General features: G+C 34.6%; 1 protein-coding gene across 4 annotated transcripts in view; it reads left to right on the forward strand.

Moving 5' to 3' along the window:
• The window catches only part of Ipp (inositol polyphosphate 1-phosphatase), a 43,708-nt gene extending 24,194 nt beyond the window's left edge, over nt 1-19,514 (forward strand). For 2 of the 4 annotated variants that reach the window (XM_081736450.1, XM_081736449.1), the window contains exons 4-6: nt 2,099-2,342; nt 14,763-14,937; nt 17,913-19,514. In XM_081736450.1, coding sequence (XP_081592576.1) covers nt 2,099-2,342; nt 14,763-14,937; nt 17,913-18,429 — 936 coding nt within the window. In that variant the 3' untranslated portion in view covers nt 18,430-19,514. The remainder of the gene's footprint in view (nt 1-2,098; nt 2,343-14,762; nt 14,938-17,912) is intronic. The other 2 variants (XM_081736451.1, XM_081736452.1) reach the window with 2 other exon arrangements.
• The last annotated feature ends 613 nt before the right edge of the window (nt 19,515-20,127 follow it).

Genomic DNA, 20,127 nt, shown 5'->3' on the forward strand with positions numbered 1-20,127 from the left:
ACTGGATTATTTTCACGTAGTATTCGTGGTCGAAAATTCATTCCTGATGTAGTCGTAACCGAAATTCAAACTGAGCGGAAGTAGTAATATCAAGATATTATAACTATATTATAACACTGATTATATTTTCAAACATATGGTTGGTTCTTTTTTTAATGACTTTTTTTTATTTGATTTTATTAATAGGCAAAATATAGCATTATTGGTCACATTTATCCGATGCGTAGTGTTACGAATTTGAAGAAGTAGTGTGTATACAAGATGTTTCAAAATATAGACTTCAGAGGGTGATTCTGCAAGGTCCTCATCCACCCATGTCTGGCAATGAGTAGTTGGAGTTACAAGCTTCCAAAATCATGAGATAATAAACTTTCAAACTGAGTATTGCCAAAATATTAATGCCTGTGAGTATTCTGTGAGTAATTCATGACGGTGCTCCGGTTCACTTTCGTGTGGATTTACACTTCTTACTTGGACTGGAGATTCCCAGGAAGATGAATCGGACGGGGAGAACCTGTAGCATAGCCTCTAGAATCTTCAGAGCTCAATATTCTGTATTTTTACCTTTGGGGACATGTGTATGGTATTCTTATACTTGACGTACACGTTTTGGAGCAACATCTACATGATGCCTGTCATACTACTTGCCATAACCCGAGATCTTTGAGCGAATTCACTATTCCATACTAAGGCGTTGCAAAGCTTGGACTTTTGTAGTAAGGACAATGACAAGTAAGCCAAATTATTAATAGCCATTAGAAATGATACATGCACATTCATTTCATGAAGGCATATACATTTGTTTTATGAAAGTAGCGTGTATTACGTCATTAGCTGTGTGGAACATCGACGTTTATAAAACGAATTATCGTTTGTTAGGGATCAGTGGTTCCATTGATGCTTATTTACGTCCGTGTTTACTTACGAGATTTTCCAGAAATTTTCCGTATGAGAAAATCACAAGCGCTGCCGTTACATATTTTTCAAATGTTTATCTTTGGATAAATCAGGTTATGGGGACATATTTTAACAATATTCATCCTGAAAGTTCATTATCGCATAATTTCGGAAACCTGTAACTCGAACTACTCATGGATTGATAGAAACTCGCAAAATTACCTCCCAAACTTTGTTTCCAAAGTTCTGAAACACACTATATGCACATACTCTCTGCATGTAAAAAGATAAGCCGAAATTTAAAATGTTTTATGTCATGCTTTAAGAATTCTGTAGATCTTTTTTAAAATTATAAACTAGAAGATAACACGGAAGTCGGATTTTTGACCGAGTAAGTTTCCTATATAGAAACAAACTGAAAATCCTTACCTACATTACTAATGTGTTGACTCATTAGCTCAGGGGGTGGCTAGGACGCCTGAAGCACCAATGAGGTGGGATCCTCGTAGTGTGTGTATATATTTTACCAGATGCGGGTTGAGTGCAGTATTTGGAATAGACGAATTACTGCGACTTTAGGCATTACAAAAGCAATAGAAAACTTTTAAGCCAGTATTACTGATGCCTTAGTATGTTTCAGAGGCGCAACAATATATATTTTTAATATGTTTTAAAAATATTTATATGTAAATGTTGAGTTTTTAATCTTACAACTTAAATATGTAGCCTGACCCTTGTATTTATTTTAGAACATGAGTTTATAGTTATAGTTGTTATTATCGACGCTGAAATCCGTAACAACTGTAATCCGTTGTAAACGAAAGAAACAAAAGCGTAGTTTATTGCTGGTAAGTCAGATGGATGTAGCATGTTTTTGATATGTGTGCAAGTAGATCAGGAATCTCTGTGTTTAGATAAAATTGTTGTGTAGTAGAAAATGCACTTATTCTTGCTGTAAGTGCACAGAATATAATTCCTAACACTTTTTTGTGAGCAGTATTGACTAAAAGAAAGTAACTACTAATATTAGTGCCAGAATTAGGCGTTCCTGTTCCGGATTGCTATCTGCTTAGGAAAAGAAGTAGCATGCAAAGAGCAATGCTTGTGGCCGATCGTTGCTTTAGCACTCCCCTAGACTCCCTTTGTAGAAAACACCTATGGATGGATAACAACAAAAGAAAAGATTATACTTCACTTACAGGTGTGCAATACTTGTTCTGAAAAGGGTGTATTTAATGACTATATCAAACGTGCAGTATTACAATTGAAAAAATGGAAACTTGGACAGTCTTTCACATCACAGGTCTTAGATGGCGATGCAAGTGCTGCGAAATTATTGGCTGCGGAGGTGCATAAAGAAGTGGACGTTGGAGAAGACTTCGCTCATAAGGGTATTCCTGAAAGCCTTCCAATACATCAGTTCGGAGTGTGGATTGATCCAATCGGTAAGCTGAAACACTGAATACTTTTTCATAGAGATTTAAGTGGTTTTGCTGTTTGATTTAAACACAAGATTTGTAACATCTCAGCCTATTGGTGTAACAATTTTTAACATATCTATGTGTCTGATACTTTTGTCAGTTGTGAAATATTTAGAGGCAGGGAGAGAAGAGTTACATTATGTCTTTGTACTGTTGGAACGTTTGATTCTATACTTGGAGGCGACATTAAACAGCCTTTAACCTAGGAATGTCAACTTTCCAGTATTGTACGGGAGTCCCCTTATTTGGCGCACTTTCTAAACTTACTCCCCTCTCCTGAATATTTAATCAGAGAGCTCATGTCTCCCGTATTTGTAAAAGATTAAAGGAAAGAAAACTACCAAACGTTATATAAATCTGTTGTACTTCTAGAAAACATTGTTTAAAAATTATTGCACATCTAAGCAGCTTGACTTGTATAATCAAATTACGAATTTTGTTCCCTAAGAGAAAATATAAATGCACAAAAAAAAAAAAGTACTTTATGTATTTTTGTTGTGAAAATGGACATTGGTAATGACACAGGCAAAAGTAAACGCATTAATGCTCTGGATTTCAACAAAATTATTGATTAGTAGTCGATCATCTACTGCTCACACAGAACGCATATTTTCTCACATGAACAACAAATGGTCTATAGATGTTGTAAAGAAAAATCTCAAAGTTCAAGCTGCGGCCAGAAATATAAATAAATACAGATTTAAAACAAAACATTTGTATTCTGCAATCATTTCATAGAAGTTTTGTTTAATAAAATATATTAAGCCGTAGCCGTAAGGTCGTAACAAAGTCTCCCTTACTTTTACAAACAAAGTTGGCAACCCTACATTACTTATATCTTCGTCGGGAATAGCATCTCGTGCAAGCACAACTACAAGTAACCCCAATGCTGACACTGTTGTCACACTTTTTTTTCAGAACATGTTATTTCTTTAAGGAGAAAAAAAGTTTAGGAACTTAAAAACTTCCGGAGCCATAGTATCATTACAAAATTCCAAATTGTCTAATGAGAGAAAGAAGTGAAGAAAAATGTTAAACCAATAACCAATATAATTCAAATACCTAAATATTTAAACACGAATGTTATCCATAATCATAAAATATTTTTCTTTAGTTTTATAAAGATTTGTGTGTATTTTGTATAAAAGGTTTAAAGCTAAAAATAGTTCTAATTTCGAAACTTCTTGTATTATACTTTAAGTAGAAAACTGCCAGGTTAAATCTAGATATTTTCGTGACAGGCTTTCTTCATAACTTCCTGTCAGTTTTGACAAATCGTACTAAATTGTCAATATCAGACAGTTGCGCTTCTATGATGTATGTTGCTTTCGGTATAGACTAATGATAAGACATAAAGTGTAATAGATCTTACTGTTTGATGGTAGAAAAGTGTCACGCATTATTTCGGCAGTATGCGTTTTCAAACATAGCACCAAATAAAAGCTTGCAATAGGTATGCTATGAAGTTTTCGAACCGACATTCATTTAGAGATCTTCATTCATTATGCTAATTAGTAGGAACTTCAGTTTTTCCTTTCCTTTTTCTTTTCATTTCTTTTCTTTTTTTCCAATGTTATCCACCACGGAACCAATTCGGCTATCACAATGCATAATCATATTCTTTTTCCTGTCTTGTGCATTTGTCAGAATCGTCGTACCAGTTTCTTTCGCATTGGCAATCCTAGATTGGAATGATAAGGATAAAATTAACTGAAATCAAATTTTAAGAAATAATAATTATTAATTACATTATTGTCACCTACAAAAATGTGGTTACTTCAGGTTGAAAATAGCTGAAAATGGACAGTACGGAAACGGAAGATGATACTAAGAATGAATAGATATGCCGTTATTTCATTCGGTCTCAAACCAGATGGAAAGAGTCCTCACAAAGTATAATTTGAACAGCGAAAGAATAAAAAGGAAAACTTAACAGGTTATAAAATTCGCTGGATTCTGAAGGTGTCTATAAAATCTCATGCAGAACCAAGATACTTGTTTAGGCATGACAAAAAGAAACACATATACTAGGAAGAACATATTCGTGATGCTAAACACTAGTCGCCATCAAATACTTCCAAAATACCTAAGAAGATACAAAACACAATATTAATAAAGTATAAATGATCAAAGAAAATCTTCCTTGTTTATGGAAAGATAGACTTAAAAAATACTTTTTTTTTTTTTCATTAAATTAAGGAATCAAAATTAAACAAGCATATGAGCACTCTCATCACTGACACCTTCACCGTCTGACCAATCACAAAAGAAGCACAATGATTTAAGGTTTGTATACCATGAAAAACACACCAGAAGCGTCAAGAAGTTAGTATTTACTAGCGGAAATACATCAGTTCATACAGTTATCACCCATGTATTAATTCGTATTGATTACATCCTCAAAACTCCATTTTAAAGTAGAAAAGTTCATCAAAACTCCTTTATAAATTTACCCTATCTATCCGTCCGTCTGGGAGGCAAAAAATCTCAAAAATTGGTTGGTGGATCATCATCAATTTTGGTCAAAATGTAAAGAGTAAAAAACGTTAGGAATCGAGTTTGTTGGTGGAGGTTACTGTTTTAACGTTGATCACTGTAGAACACGAACTCTAATATATAGCGAGAATCTGGAGGTGACTGTTTTAACGTTGATCACTGTAGAACACTAGCTGTAGTATATAGCGAGAACCTGGAAGTGACTGTTTTAACATGGATCACTGTAGAACACTAACTGTAACTGTAATATATAGCGAGAATCTGGAAGTAACTGTTTTAACCTTGATCACAGTAGAACGCTAACTGTATAGCGAGAATCTGGAAGTGACTGTTTTAACGTTGATCACTGTAGAACACTAGCTGTAATATATAGCGAGAATCGATTTCCTGCAATTGATTAAGCATTCCAGGAATAGGTTCATCTCTGTCACCTCTGTCCCTGTCTACTAAAACCGAAAGTGTTAGAAATCTACTGCCTCTTCCGATTTCAGTATTAATTGAGAAAATATCACGCTATTACCAACCAACTCCTTCACTTGATGTACATGTGACACTGCTACTTGTTCTTTTCTATGTTTTGACAAAGGTGACAACAGTCGACGTAAATTCAAGTTTACTTTGATTTTTAAAACAAATCTATAATACGATACGATACAATAGACAAGGTAAGTACTTCTTGAGGTTATTAGGATATGTTCTATATCGGAAGTAGAATAAATAGTAATGACATAACTTTAAGCTTATTAGGATATATTCTTCTATATCGAGAGTAAAGAAAACAGTAATAACGTAACTAACCTTATTAGAATATATTCTTCTATATCGGAAGTAAAGGAAACAGTCATAACAAACTTTAAGCATATTAGAATACATTATTCTGCTCGTATTATTTTCTAACCCACTTTATGGTTTGGTTTGGTTCAATCGTTTAATTTTATAGAAGAAATATAGTCACAGTAATTCATGTAGTGAAAAAAAGTCATAAACATTCAAGTACGCAGAGGCAAACCCAGGGGAGGTTGAGAAAAGATAATCTTTTTCATCCCAAAATAGAGAGAAAGACATTAAAAATATTGGATTATGAGGAAAAAAATACCCTAAGGAAACGATATGATTTGAAAAAAATAGTACCCCTCGATTTTCAAAATAAAAACCTAGGTTCACCCTTTAAGTACCCAAGGCTTACCACAATAATTGTACAAATTTAACTGTTTTACCTGAAAAAATGTTATTTGTGTCAAAATAATACATAATTAATAGAAAAGAATGAATTAACTTATAAAAGACTATACGCCAGTCATCAAAGTTATCAATCTCTCAGTGGCCAGTACCAAACTCTGTCAATTTTCGAAACAGAAATTGTAACAACTTTTTGTTTCAACAGTGTGTAAAAGTTCTTGATCAGAGTCATTTCGGGAGAGCAGGTGACCAATTGTCCGCCTCCGTCTTTTGTCGATGCCGGCAAAATCTGAAATTATACTACTGGTGTTGATGAGTTTACTAGTTTGAATAGCGTGTAACAAACTGCGGCATGATTGAGGGCCTTATTCCGTATCTTGGTATGCCAAATATCACAAATTAAACATATATATATGTTAAATAATTTCCTTAAATTATGGTACAGGAAGCATTTCTTCCACGACCCCAGTTACGATGAGATAGACATGGTTGTACTGTCTTGTGCACTCTTGCAACAAGTATATTGCAAAAGGTTTAATGGTTTATTATATTTATAATTTTCAAAGTTCATTTTTGTTTAATTGTTAGTTACTTAACTTCCTTCCACTTTCTCACTCCATCATCATTCATTTGCTTTAATCATTGTCTCCCTTATCTTCAAAGCCATAATCATGAGATGTTAAAATATTTCATTCCATTTTAAAATAGTAACCTACTGGAGGAACATTTCAGTATTTTATATTTTTATTCTTATTTTTATTTCTTTATTTTGTTGTTATTGTTATCTAAACCTACTAATTCCTCCGCCGCACCTTCATCTAATTATAGTTCTGAGTCATCTGTATCGCTTGGTAAATTAAAGATGTCTCCAGCACTTCTGGATCACGAATTATTTTGTTCTTGTTCATTTTGAAGTATGGAATAATTTGACTGAAAATAGTGCAAAGCTAATTAGGAAATGCATATGAATATTGCCAATTCAGTATATCATTTGTGTGTTGTCAGGTTCAAACGATCGAAATTACTTTGTATAAAAAGATTTTGGCAATGAAACGAAATTAGGCAAAACTATTTTGATGTAAAATCAGTTCCCCCTATCTATCTATCTATCTATCTATCTATCTATATATATATATATATATAATGCGCATTTACATGGAAACAAAAATTCTAAATGCAAGATAATCAACAGCAACTTCTTAATACAAGTTGGAAGGACCAAATTTCCACTTTATCATTAGAACTCCCCCCCTCCGCCGCAAAAGTACTGAAAATATCAAAATGACATTTCATGTAGTTATCATATTTATGACGTCATAATGACAGCACAGCACGGTGCGTAACATTTGTGTGTGTGTTTTGTTCTTGTTTCAATCCACAACAAGAACTGGAAAGCTTCTTTCCAGACATTCTCTTTGTTAAATCCAAAAGATTAGTAAAAGTTTACGGTTTAAGTTAATAATAATGTGGCAGATATTCTTATTAAATTCAAAAGATTAGTTTAACATTTTACGGTTTGAACGTGTATGCTCCTTCACAATTGTGCATATACAACGATATTGTATATCTATGCGATAAATTACTTCCATTTTCGTATTTTGATTTTGAGCAACGGTGCATAAAAGTACACAATCTATTGAGTAGAAGAAGAAGAAGAAAAGAGATAATATGATGTTGATTCTAAATATAAAGAAATAAGATTTAATCATAGTAGCTGAAAATCTATGTTGGCTTTAAATGTATAAAATTTTACTCTTAGCTACCGTAATAGCAAATAGTTTTTTAATGGTTGCTACGACGACCGAAAGAGAAGATTATTATTAATGAAGTTGTGAAAGAATAATAAAAGGTAATAGAGATATAAGTGACGTGTCTGATTTAAAGTAAATTAATCGAGTTGACATATAGTTAAAAATTATACGAACTGTGGGCTAAATGTAACGTGAAAAAAGAATAAGTTAATAATCGTTACATTTTAGATGGTGGTTCCTATATATGTTACGCATACACTCGTCCTTTCTTACAAAGCTGAGTTTCCGTGATAATGATATAATTTTCATGTAGGCTATTTACATAGAATTCATACGTTTTAGTGTTTAGGTTTGACATATTGATACTAAATTTTAAGATAATCACGATCTGACATTTCTAAGCGATATTGTAGCTAAGCGAGTGTATCTTCAAGTGACCTCTAAATGAGTGTAGAGTCATTTCTGTGTTTTCGTGTTAAATTTGTAATGCCAGATTAGTTTACCCAAAATAAACATAGTTTTTGTCACTGTTAAGTTTTGTGGCTGACCAATCATACTTAAGCGAAGAGGGATTAAGCCTCCAGCGGCACCAATCTGTCTTCAACATTGGGGGGGACGGGTAAGACCGTTCCCATACCTCCTTTTTTTAAGCGATGTTCAAAATATTTATGAAGTTGAAAAACAATGCTGTGGAGGATCAGGGGAGCAGAGTTGTCTTCAACAATGGGAGGTGAGCAGATTTAAGGCTTATTCTGGGAGGAACATCAATTTCATCTCACTTTCCTTTGTGGCAGTTGGACACAAATCATCATATTTCTCTCCCAAAAAACAAATCGGATTATTGGGGGACAATCCCTCCAGTTGCAAGATTGGAGGGGACATATCCCCTCATCTCCCTGGGATTTGTGTCAGTAAGCCTCTAGTTAATGTACATAGTTCTACGAAGAAAGACAAAACTCAGCTGTCTGTACACAAACCTTTATTTGGGAAACTGTTGTGATTGTGTTTGAAACTAAAATTTTGTTTTACTTTTCCCTTCTCTTGAAATTTTGTGTTGTCAGTATGTCTTACAAATTAAGTAATTACATAATTCCTGGTCATGTTTGATGAGGTAGCCTCTTCAGTCGATGTCAGTGTCAGTCATTTCGTTTGTGATCTCCATATTAAGTCCTAAAGTATATTTTTTCACAGTATATGATGTACATTTTCGTTAGGGTTTACCGAAATACCACATATTTCTATAGAGTGTTATCTACCGTGTCGTTTTGGTTCGCTTAGTTTTAGTGATATTTGTTTCATTTCGTTCTTCAATACATAGTTCTCTTTAATGTTTTGGTTTTATCGGCGGATTTCAACTTGTTTCGTGATCAATCGTAAGCCTACTAAATTGTTTTGAGAATGAAAATTGTACAAACATAAGCGAACGAAAACGATCCATTTCTTCTCTCTTTACATTCCACTGTATCTTCTATCACATCCGTAATATGGTAGTGTCTTCTCAAGTATTATTTCCTTCTTTTTACTGTCTGCTTTTTAACTTTTCACTTTTTAATTTCTGTCACTGCTGTGGCCTTCGTCAAGAATATTTACTAAGGACAGGATGGGTGAAGATTTTATGTGGGGAAAATGTTAAAGATGGAAAGCGCACCTCCGAACCAATAACACCATTTTTTATTTTTGTCTTCGTGGAACGTGGATTGTGTTTCTTTATATTCTATGTAGTTTTGTAAAGAGTGTCCATTACCAGTTTTGTACCTCTCCAAAACATAATTGCGTGGGTTAATTTTTCTAAGGCCCTTAAAATTGTCAGTTTGGCAATAATGCATTTGAAGCAAAAGGGGGGGGGGGGGAAATAACGAGATTTCCGAAAAGAACTCACAGTTTGCTATTTGAAATATTCATCTCCTCTTTAATTACTTAATGTAATGATACTTTTAGAATAAAATAGCACCTTGACAAATGCAGAAAACTTCGTTGTAGTTAACTCTTTTTTTCAACCCAAGGAAAAAATCGTAAGAAAAAAATAAAAAACAATGAGGATTGTTAAGGACAACTGGAGAAAAGCTCTACAGTTGTTTCGGTAGCCATAGCCATTTTCTTTTTCTTTTTTTTTTTTCCCTGTGAAATATCAATATTTTTAAATCTGCTTCGAATCCCACACCGTGATTTTATTTTTCTATATTTTACAATGTAATTCCTGATTAGTGAAGTCACCATCTCAGTGTAATAATAATAATAAGGTATTTTCTTCATCTGAAGAGGCGATATAGTATAAATGGGTCACCCAAGTATGTTATTTTTCGTCTCTGGGATTTGCAGGAAGTTTCGTACAATTTTGCATGTGTCTAATATTACACTCTTCTGTATTTTCAATTCCAATTGTTTCAAGTGCATTTTTCAACGTCTTGTGGACCACTCCGATATCCGATATTAGTACTGACATTATCTTCGCGTTTTGAGTCTTTCAGTGTTCTTTTACGTTTTGGGCTAGCTATTTGTATTTTTTCTATTTTTTCTGTAGGTGCTTTCTGCAGGTTTGTTGTGTTTGCTATTGTGATATTTATTAGATGTACCTGTTCCTTCTCTTCGTTCATTACTGTGATGTTCAGCCCACAGGCGTGCGCAGACCCTTGGATAAGGTGGAGCAAATCAATATCGGTACTCCTGAAGATATGCAACCACCTTGTAATCATTACGTTCTTTATAATTTAATTTTTATTTTCATTTGCTCCTCTGCTTTTAGATTGGAGAGAGTGAACAGAAAAGCTTCTCTCCTCCCCCCTTTTAAAGTCGGCGCCTACAGATAGTGTGTTAGGTGTGTGTGTGTGTGTGTGTGTGTGTGTGTGTGTGTGTGTGTGTCTGTGATAATATACTGCTGGGAGGAAACAAACGGAAGAAAGATTGAAATATAATTAAATCGGGAAATTAGGTGGAGCGAGCGCCCCCACTTGCCCCCACATGTCCACACCTATGGTTCAGCCTGTTATTGTCCTGAGAATGTACTTCTTTATCAGTTAATATTGTTCTGTTTCAGTGAAGTTAGTGCTTTTCTGTTTCTAGTATTGCGTTTCTAGACTTCCGGTTGATATTTGCAGTACGGTACTACTTCCGGTGTCTTTTTACTGTTTTCTGATGAATGATTTTTGCTATTTTGTTGTGTCTTTCCTTGTATTCGGTTTCTGTTATCATTGAGTATCCACTGGTGATATGTTGTATTGTTTCTTGATATATTTGAAACCTGCTCTTGTCATCTTGTATTGCGATGCTTTTCAGGATGTGTTTTGTATTTATTACCTGGTCTTGTATTCCGTGCGTGAAGCTTTCTGTTTCTCGACATAAATCTCCTATTTTCATCCACTGAAATGTCGTTCCTCTACCTACCTGGTTGATTTCTTACGGAAATCGCGCGTGTAGTCGATTTTTCTCTCCATTTGCTTCTCTGTTGTTTTTTAATGTTGGTATTACTTTCGATTCCTTTGTCTGACTTAGACGAAGTGGTGTATATTTATGGTCCGCTGCTACCATTGCTCTATGTAGTTTTGAATTCTCTTGTTTTCCATAGAAATAACTTCTTAATATTTGAATGTGTAATGTAGATTTCGTTTGTTGATTAATCCTCATCCTCCTTTGTTTCTTGGTAATGACACTCTTTCTTTAGCACCTTATGGGTTCTCTGTCAATATTGTTCTGGTTTCCCTTTCAGGATCTGCTAGTTCGCTCGCATCCATTTTATTATGTTGTTTTTTACGAAGTGTATCAATTCCTCGTTTATTCCTATATTTTCAAACGGTGCACGATCCAAGAATACGGTATTAAGTCGTATGCTTTCCGATAGTCTATGTATGTTGTGTATATGTTCCTGTTTTTATCATAAACCTGGTTTGTTATTACCGCATCTATTATTAATTGTTCTTTACATGCTTGTATTTTGTGAAACCTTTTTGCTATTCTGTTACTATGTTCTCTTCCCAGTATTTTCTTATTTTGTTCGCTACACATTCTGTCATTATATTGGTATTTAGGCACGTTTTAGTCTAGCCGGCATAACCATAGGACGTAAAACTTACAAAGATTTCATTTCATTTCATTATTGGACTAGTTATCTTTTTGTTTCTTTTAAACTAGATATATCCGTCCTCTCATGAGAAATTTCGGCATTTCTGCAGGTTTTTCCGTGAACTTTTTGATATAGTGTGCAGTCGTGCTGTGAAGTGTTTCGACCAGTAATTACAGATCGTATCATTTCCTAGCGCGTTCCAGCTGTGTGTTTTTCTTATTCCTTCTTTAACTTCTCGGTCGGTTATTCTGTTGATTTTGTTGGTCTCTTTTATCTATTTTGCTTCAGTATTATGTGTGTATTCCGTTTCCCACAGTTGTTTCCACTTGTTCTCTGTTGCTTCTTTTTGTAGTTGTTCTATTTGCTCAGGGTTTGCTTTGCTATCACTCTCTTGTAAAATTTATTCTTGTTGTGTGTGAACAGTCTGTTATCCTTTCTTCTTGCTTAGTTCTGATACCTTTTCAGTCTTCTACTTAAACGCTAAGTTTTTGTTTCAATGTATCTTCGTATTCCGTTATGTATTTATCGTCTTCTTCGTGTTTGTTGAAAATTTTCGTCATGTGTTTCATTAATTGTTTTTCTCTATTATCTCTCTTATATTTGTTTATTCTGCCTAAGTTTCTTGTTATTTCCTCTATGTTTCTGTTAAATCTTTCTACCCATGGGTATCTGGTTCATCTTTGCTTTTTTTTTTTCCTCTGATATTCTTGTTATTGCTAAGGCTGCACAGTATATTGTTGTGTGCATTTGTGTCTTGTTATTTCCTCTATGTTTCTGTTAAGTCTTTCTACCCATGGGTATCTGGTTCATTTTTGCTTTTTTTTTTTTCCTCTGATATTCTTGTTATTGCTAAGGCTGCACAGTATATTGTTGTGTGCATTTGTGTCTTGTTATTTCCTCTATGTTTCTGTTAAGTCTTTCTACCCATGGGTATCTGGTTCATTTTTGCTTTTTTTTTTTCCTCTGATATTCTTGTTATTGCTAAGGCTGCACAGTATATTGTTGTGTGCATTTGTGTCTTGTTATTTCCTCTATGTTTCTGTTAAGTCTTTCTACCCATGGGTATCTGGTTCATCTTTGCTTTTTTTTTCCCTCTGATATTCTTGTTATTGCTAAGGCTGCACAGTATATTGTTGTGTGCATTTTGGTGGTTTCATCTGGATCTGTGTTCCAGAATTCTGCTTTTGCATCCTCATATTCTGTTTTCAGTTGATTATGTTCCTTGTTATCCACACCTTTGTCATTAGCAGAGTTTTTTTTCTTTCTTTTCTTTAGATTGTACTGTAGATTGTATTATTTGTGTCTTTTGTACTATTTCAGCGTTCTTACTGGTCAGGGTAATCAGGGAAGTTACGAAAAACTCAGGGAAAATGGTGGAGGTCAGGGAAACTCAGCGAAAAAGACAGAAAGTCAGGGAAATTTTATAAAATATATTTTTTTCTAACATTAATTGTACACCAATTTCAGCTTAGCCAACCATTAAGATCACAGTATGGAACATTGCTCAGATTTTTATGGGTGGTAAGTGGAATGTATGTATGAGTAATTGATAATTATTTGTCTCTATGGAATAAATATTCTATATATAAATATTCACCGTTATTTATTCCTTATTTATATGTCATCGTCATCTGACACCTGTCATGAAAGTCAGGGAATTTCCTGTCAAAGGTCAGGGAGAAGTCAGGGAAATAGGTTTCTCCAGATCAGTAGGAACCCTGTATTTGTATGTTCTGAATTCTCTTTTATTTTTCTGTCATTTTCATTTTCTTTGTTTCAGTAACTATTGCTTCCGATATTAAACGATAAGACCTATGTGAAGACCACATGGAAGAAAGGCAAAATGTCACTTTTTGGTCGAAATCGAGTTATGGATATCAGTGGGTACACCTTGAGGAGTAGAATTTTCTGGCGTGTTTTTTAAGTAAGGCCCGTTTTGTTGTAGACACTAGTAGTTCGCGCGCATACCGCAACGAGCGTGTGCGTCGTGTACCGGCATGCCTCGGGAACAACTGTGCTCAGTTTCAGCTCTGTAGCTGATCTATCTGTACGATTATGTTCTGTGCTTTCACAATGTTTAAGACTATCAAGTCGTCCGCCGCGTGTGAGGTTCGCTCAGTGATACGGTTTTTGTCAGCAAGAAACCTGTCTGCTGCAGAAATTCATCGACAGATTTGCGAAGTGTACGGTGATACTGTTATGAGTGCAAGCAAAGTACGTAAGTGGGTACGAAAATTCAAAAATGGCCGTGACAACGTCCATGATGAGGACCGCTCCGGTCGCCCTTCTTCGATTTCAGACGATTTGGTGGCTACAGTTGAAGCGAGGGTTCGTGAGAACAAGCGCTTCACAATAACAGATCTCTCAAACGAATTTCCTGACGTGTCGAGATCAGTGCTTTACAAAATTGTTTCTGAACACCTAAAGTTTAGGAAACTGTGCTCCCGTTGGGTCCCGAAAAATGGCAGTAAACTCTTGGTTATCGGAGCAGGCGGCAAGTTTTTATGAAGAGGGTATTTTGAAATTGGTTTAGAGGTATGATAAGTGTTTGAAGAAACTTGGCAACTATGTCGAAAAATAGAGTAAAGTATGTACTTTCTGAAAATACATTTACTTTTTTGAAATAACCTTTCGTTATGTACTTAGGTTCAAACGGACCTTACTTAAAAAACACGCCTCGTATTGTAGACAAATAGTGCATACGTTATTTACAGTACAGTCAACGATGCTTTATTTCTGCTGTTTATAAACTACGCTATGGTTTCGAATTTTAAAATTGAATTTTCTCAAAATGAAGAAAAAGTGACCCGTCTCCTTCCCTCTCTGTGGTCTTCATTTTTGTTTTCCCCCTCCATGTTTAGCTACTAAATTAGGTTTAAATGAGGATTATTTTCTTTGTAGATTCTACAGCTGAATATATACACGGTAACGGATCCAGAAGTCCAGATGTAGATATTTACCAAGGTGGACTGCAGTGTGTTACTGTTTTGATTGGAGTGTACGATAGGCGTACCGGAACACCTGTGATTGGAGTTGTAAATCAGCCATTCTATCGAGAGGATAAAATTACTAAAATGTACGTACCAAATGACGTCACTTCTTTCTTACTTTTAAAAATACTTAGATTTTAAGTTTTTATTACCACGTGCATGTTGTATAATACTCTTCTGTAAAGAAGTCACCTACTTTCGTTTCAAAATTGTAGACTATTTTAAAGTTACATAAAGAAAAAAGATAAATCAATAAAATTTGATTTTCCCATTATTTTTTCCCCTCAGTTTCGTTAGATCAATTTATAAGTTGTATTTCTCTTAGGATATTAATAATTAAATGTTTACGTTCAAATTCAGTAAGTGTGATTTCGACATTATTTTATCCAAAATAATATGCTATATCGACCATATCTTAACTACGTTTGCTTAGTTCGGTGATGAGTTATTGTTCGAAATTTTATGAAAGAGTTCAACAAGATGCTCTTTTGAGTCCCAAGCGTACGAAGAGCGTTAAAATATAAATTACTATTTGGTTTTAGTTCCCAATAAAGGATAATCATGTCGAAGTCGGATACACTTCCTGATGCGCTGGAGTAGGTAATAACTTGTTCCAAGTGGCTTAACGTAACGTAATCGCTAACGTTATCGCCTTCGGTGCGAGCGTTCCCGGGTTCGATTTCCGATGGGAACACTCGGTCGAAAAAGTGTAAAAACCTTTTTCAGGCCATCCATCGTGAATGACGCTTTCCTGGGTTTTCCTCATTCCCACCAGGCAAATGCCGGGGTGGTGCGTAACATGTAGGTCCCAGGCCGCTTCCTTTCTTCTTTACCTTTCCCCGAGTGATCGTCGAGGAACGTCATCCCTCATACGTGACGGGCTAACATGGCCATAGATGCCAAAAGCCCAGAAATGTAAATTCTAAACCAGAGACCGCAGTGGTTCAGTTGTAGAGCGCTCACCAGGTTTGTGGGATCCCTTGGTGGGCTTTGTAGTGGACGAACAGCGTGTGTATGTTCTCCCGTTTCCTTCCATTTATTTTATTCCACCATTATGGTCATCACTGTCTCCTCTAGGATTGGAGCATAAACGTGGATATTAAAGTAAATGAAAAAATACCACAATCACTACCAGTATGGAGAAAAGAGTAGGAGGAAGTAGGGAGAGAAGAAATGGAAAACAAACTAAAGACCAGAGAAATACCTGTAAGTGTTCAAATAGACACTATGTTAGAATACTGAGACGTAATAGTTTCACCTGGCTAAAAATAGAGTTTAGTGGAAAAAATATATAACCAACAGGACGAAAGAGAGGTGATAAATCTACCTCCTCTGGAAAATTTCATAGGAACATTACGTTAAAAATGTGGTCTGGATACATTGAACGATATGGTCTCTAGGTGACTGTAGGCATATCTCGACGAACAGACACCCAAAAAACATATATTCGTCTTGTAAGAGTTATAAAACGTAGAGATCTGTTGAAGCCTCAAATTCGATTTTTTTTTTCCACGATCACAAATATTTCTCTTCTATCGCCACTCGAAAGTAAAAGTACTACTTTTAACTACTCGTTAACTCTATAGGAGAAGAATCTCTCGAATTATGCATTATCCATCTGTAATGTACTCTATCACTTAAAAATTTAAGAAGAGGTACTGTACTTTATATTGTGGTATAATGCTATGACATTATATTACATTTGAATGCTTTCACTTCTCCATACCTCGTTAATTACTGTACAGCAAAACCTTTCAATCAGACATATAAATTCTCTACTAGATGGCGGTATATACTGTAGACAGAAAAGTCAAAACCGTATCTGTGGGCATTAATGTAAGTTGATCAGCTGTTGAGTTTATTTTCGATTTTTGGAAGTTTTATATATATAAATGAGGTTTGGAAGTTTTATATATATAATATATATAAATGAATATAAATGAGGAGTTAGTTTCGCCAATACAGAAGGCTGGACATTGAGTATATGTAAGTATGTACCCCACTACACTCACACCGTTTCCCATCACCCGTCTTTGCCAATTTCTGTTTTATTTCTTATAATTGCTTTTCCTACATACTAGTTGTGTTAGAAAAGTAATGATATTGGCATCACTGTGCACTAACCAACAACGCTGTTTACCTCCTTTACACGGCAGTTAAGTTAACCCTAGCCATTGACTCAGTACAAGTTTGAACTGTTACGAAAATGAACCGGCAAAAGTTTGAGCAATGTTGTGCAAATTTTGCGTTAAGCGTGGCAGATCCGTTGCTATAACTTATGAAGAGTTACAAAGGACCCATGGAGAATATTCCCTACCTAGAGCACAAGTGGTTCTGATGGCACAAGTCGGTATTTTAGAAGCTCGAGAACAAGTGAGGAATGGAGCGAGCGAGAATGAGCAAATCCTAAACCAAATATATGCTCATTGGTTTTTTAACAGTCGGGGGATCGTCCACAAGGAATTTGTGCCACCAGAACAAACTGTCAATCAAACTTTTTATCGGGAAGTCCATGAAAGACTTAGGCAAAGGATGATGTTTATGCGACTAAACATAGCACACAGTTGGATGTTGAACCACGAAAACGCACCATGTCACACGGCAGTCTCCATTAATACATTTTTGGCAAAAAAAAAAAAAAAAAAAAAAAAAAAATCCTGCGGTTCCTCAGTTCATCTGTTCGCTGGACTTCAGTCCTTTAGACTTCTTTTCATTTCCCTTGCTTAGAAAACACTTGAAAGGGCGTCTTTGGCACTTCGGATAATATCCAGAAGAGCGTAACCGTCGAGCTGAAAGGTATTGCAGCAGAAGCCTTCAAGCACTAGTGCGAGAAATGGAAACGCGCTGTGTAGCTATCCAAGGAAATGACCTTGATTTCTGCAATATTATTATTATTATTATTATTATTATTATTATTATTATTCAGTCTCATTACTCTTCTAACATACCTTGTACGTTTCCGTGTCCTTTATTTTGTTAATTTTTAGATTACAGTAAACTCCTGATTATCCACGGAAGTTTATTATTATTTTATTTATGTATGTATTTATTTATTTTTTAGGTGGTCTGGTAGGTATTTTTGGGGTCTTAGTTACAAAGGAATGAATGTATCTTCAATTGGTGACACAGAAGAGAGCAAGAGTATTGGAGACTCAAAGAAAGTAATTGTAATCAGTGGCAGTGAATCAGAGAGCCTGAAGAACGCTCTTCGAGAGAAGTATATTGTAGTGGATGCCTCAGGAGCAGGTTACAAACAAATGTGCGTGGCCCTGGGACTGGCTGACGGCTATTTACTATCGAAGGGAAGCACATTCCGCTGGGATACTTGTGGACCACATGGGTTGCTTCATTCCATCGGTGGTGGAGTTGCGAACTTTTCAAAATGTTTACATCTGGACAGTGTTGAACATTTGAAGAAATCTGTTCTAAATGATTTTGAAATCCGTTATCACGTTGGTGATGACAGCTCCTTGAATGAACCTAAGAAATGGTGCAATACAGGTGGAATCATTGCGTACAGAAATCCAAATTTCCTTAACGATCTTCTTCAGACCATTCAGCTTCACTCGTTTCGCTAAGCAATGGTATACCAAAGAGTTATGTATTTTTAGTAAACAAAAAGTATCAGAGTGGCTTCAGAGCATTTGTTTATTATTGTTGTTACTTATGTATTGTAAATATGTACAAAATATGTAGAATAATTTACCAGTAAAATATTTTTGTGTTATTTTTAGAATTGTCATTTTAATGATGCTAGGATACTGTATAGATATATATTTATTGTGTAAAAGTATTTTTGTTATTACTGTGTTGCCATTAGTGTTGAGACGAGTCTTTTATGATAATAATAATAATAATAATAATAATAATAATAATAATAATAATAATAATAATAATAATACCATATTTTATCTTCCGAAAGCGTAATTGTTGAATATTTTGGACATCATAAATATGTATCTAGTCACATATTAATCAGAAGAGATGGAGCAATAATTGTATTGGTGAGTTAAACGTAAAATATTTTTGGAAATGAAAATCTGTGTACCACTTCTTTGTTCAGGTGTATGTTATTTTTGTGTATAAAACTAGTCAAATTACTTCCAGCATTTTAATTTCTAGTGATTCAAATTATGTAAATTGTAAGCTTTGAAATGAAATATTATAATAGTGCTTGGTGCAAGATACAAGGACATTTTTAATAGCCATATTTAATTTTCTCTTCTGGCCTAAGCTTTCTGCATATCATGTCTTTGCTTAGCTCATAATTTAAACAGTCATAGTGATCATATCCCAGTCAGAGTTTGACAATGGGGCTTCGTGAACTCAGGCATATCTCACTAGACTATACCAGCATTTTAAATTAAAAGCTTTGCTTCCAAATTATTGAAAGTATAACGTGTTAAAATATTTTTTTTTAATTCCTACCCTTTTATTAGGAGTATTTGCAACCACTTTATTTAGTTCATGGGGATAACAGCTTATTCAATATATATTGAATTGAAGAAACTGTTAACTTTATAAACACGTATATCATATTGTAGTTCTTCCTTGCGCAATAAGAATTGAATAAAGAGAGGTAAATACTAAGATATCATCAAGCAAACTAAATACTAAGAAGTTGAAGCTGCCTTTTTCATAATTTTGTGAATATGTTAGGAAATCACTTTACATCAGTATCAAGTTTTCTTTCGTTATTTTAAACCTAGTCAGATAGAAAATAGACGAAGAGAGAATATGTTCAAGGTGCCATTAGTGTAAATAGTAGTGTGCAGAAGTTAAATGTTAATCTAATCTTTTTTTATTTAGCCTCGTCTACTACATACATGCTGGTAAAAAATTTTAACGTCATGTTATTCGTTAATTTATGGACCAAAATGTGTTATTAATGCACTCATCCCTCGATTTTATGGATTTCGATGTAACGGACAAAATCTGAAGCAGCCGATTCAGTCTAAAAGTTTTGATTTTAAACTAAAAATAGTGTATTTACTGTATTATAATGTATGTTTACAGTGTACAAGTATTTCACACTGTCATTGAACAGTACTGTACCACTTTTTTTTTCGTAATGTAATGGTGACCACTACAGACTTAGTGTTGGGACTTAGGACAGTCAATAACATCTGCTAAAACTAGGGATGAGTGTAATAGAATTTGATGATACTTGGAATAAGCAGTATGGTGTTGCAAGTATCATATACTAACATCAATATTTAACAAATCGTTGAATCAAGAGTGTAATTATTAAATGAAGTTTTTCGTATGAAAGGAAA

The sequence above is a fragment of the Thermobia domestica genome, chromosome 13 (assembly GCF_964235325.1).
Source record: "Thermobia domestica chromosome 13, izTheDome1.hap1.1, whole genome shotgun sequence".
In the NCBI taxonomy this organism is placed as follows: domain Eukaryota; kingdom Metazoa; phylum Arthropoda; class Insecta; order Zygentoma; family Lepismatidae; genus Thermobia; species Thermobia domestica.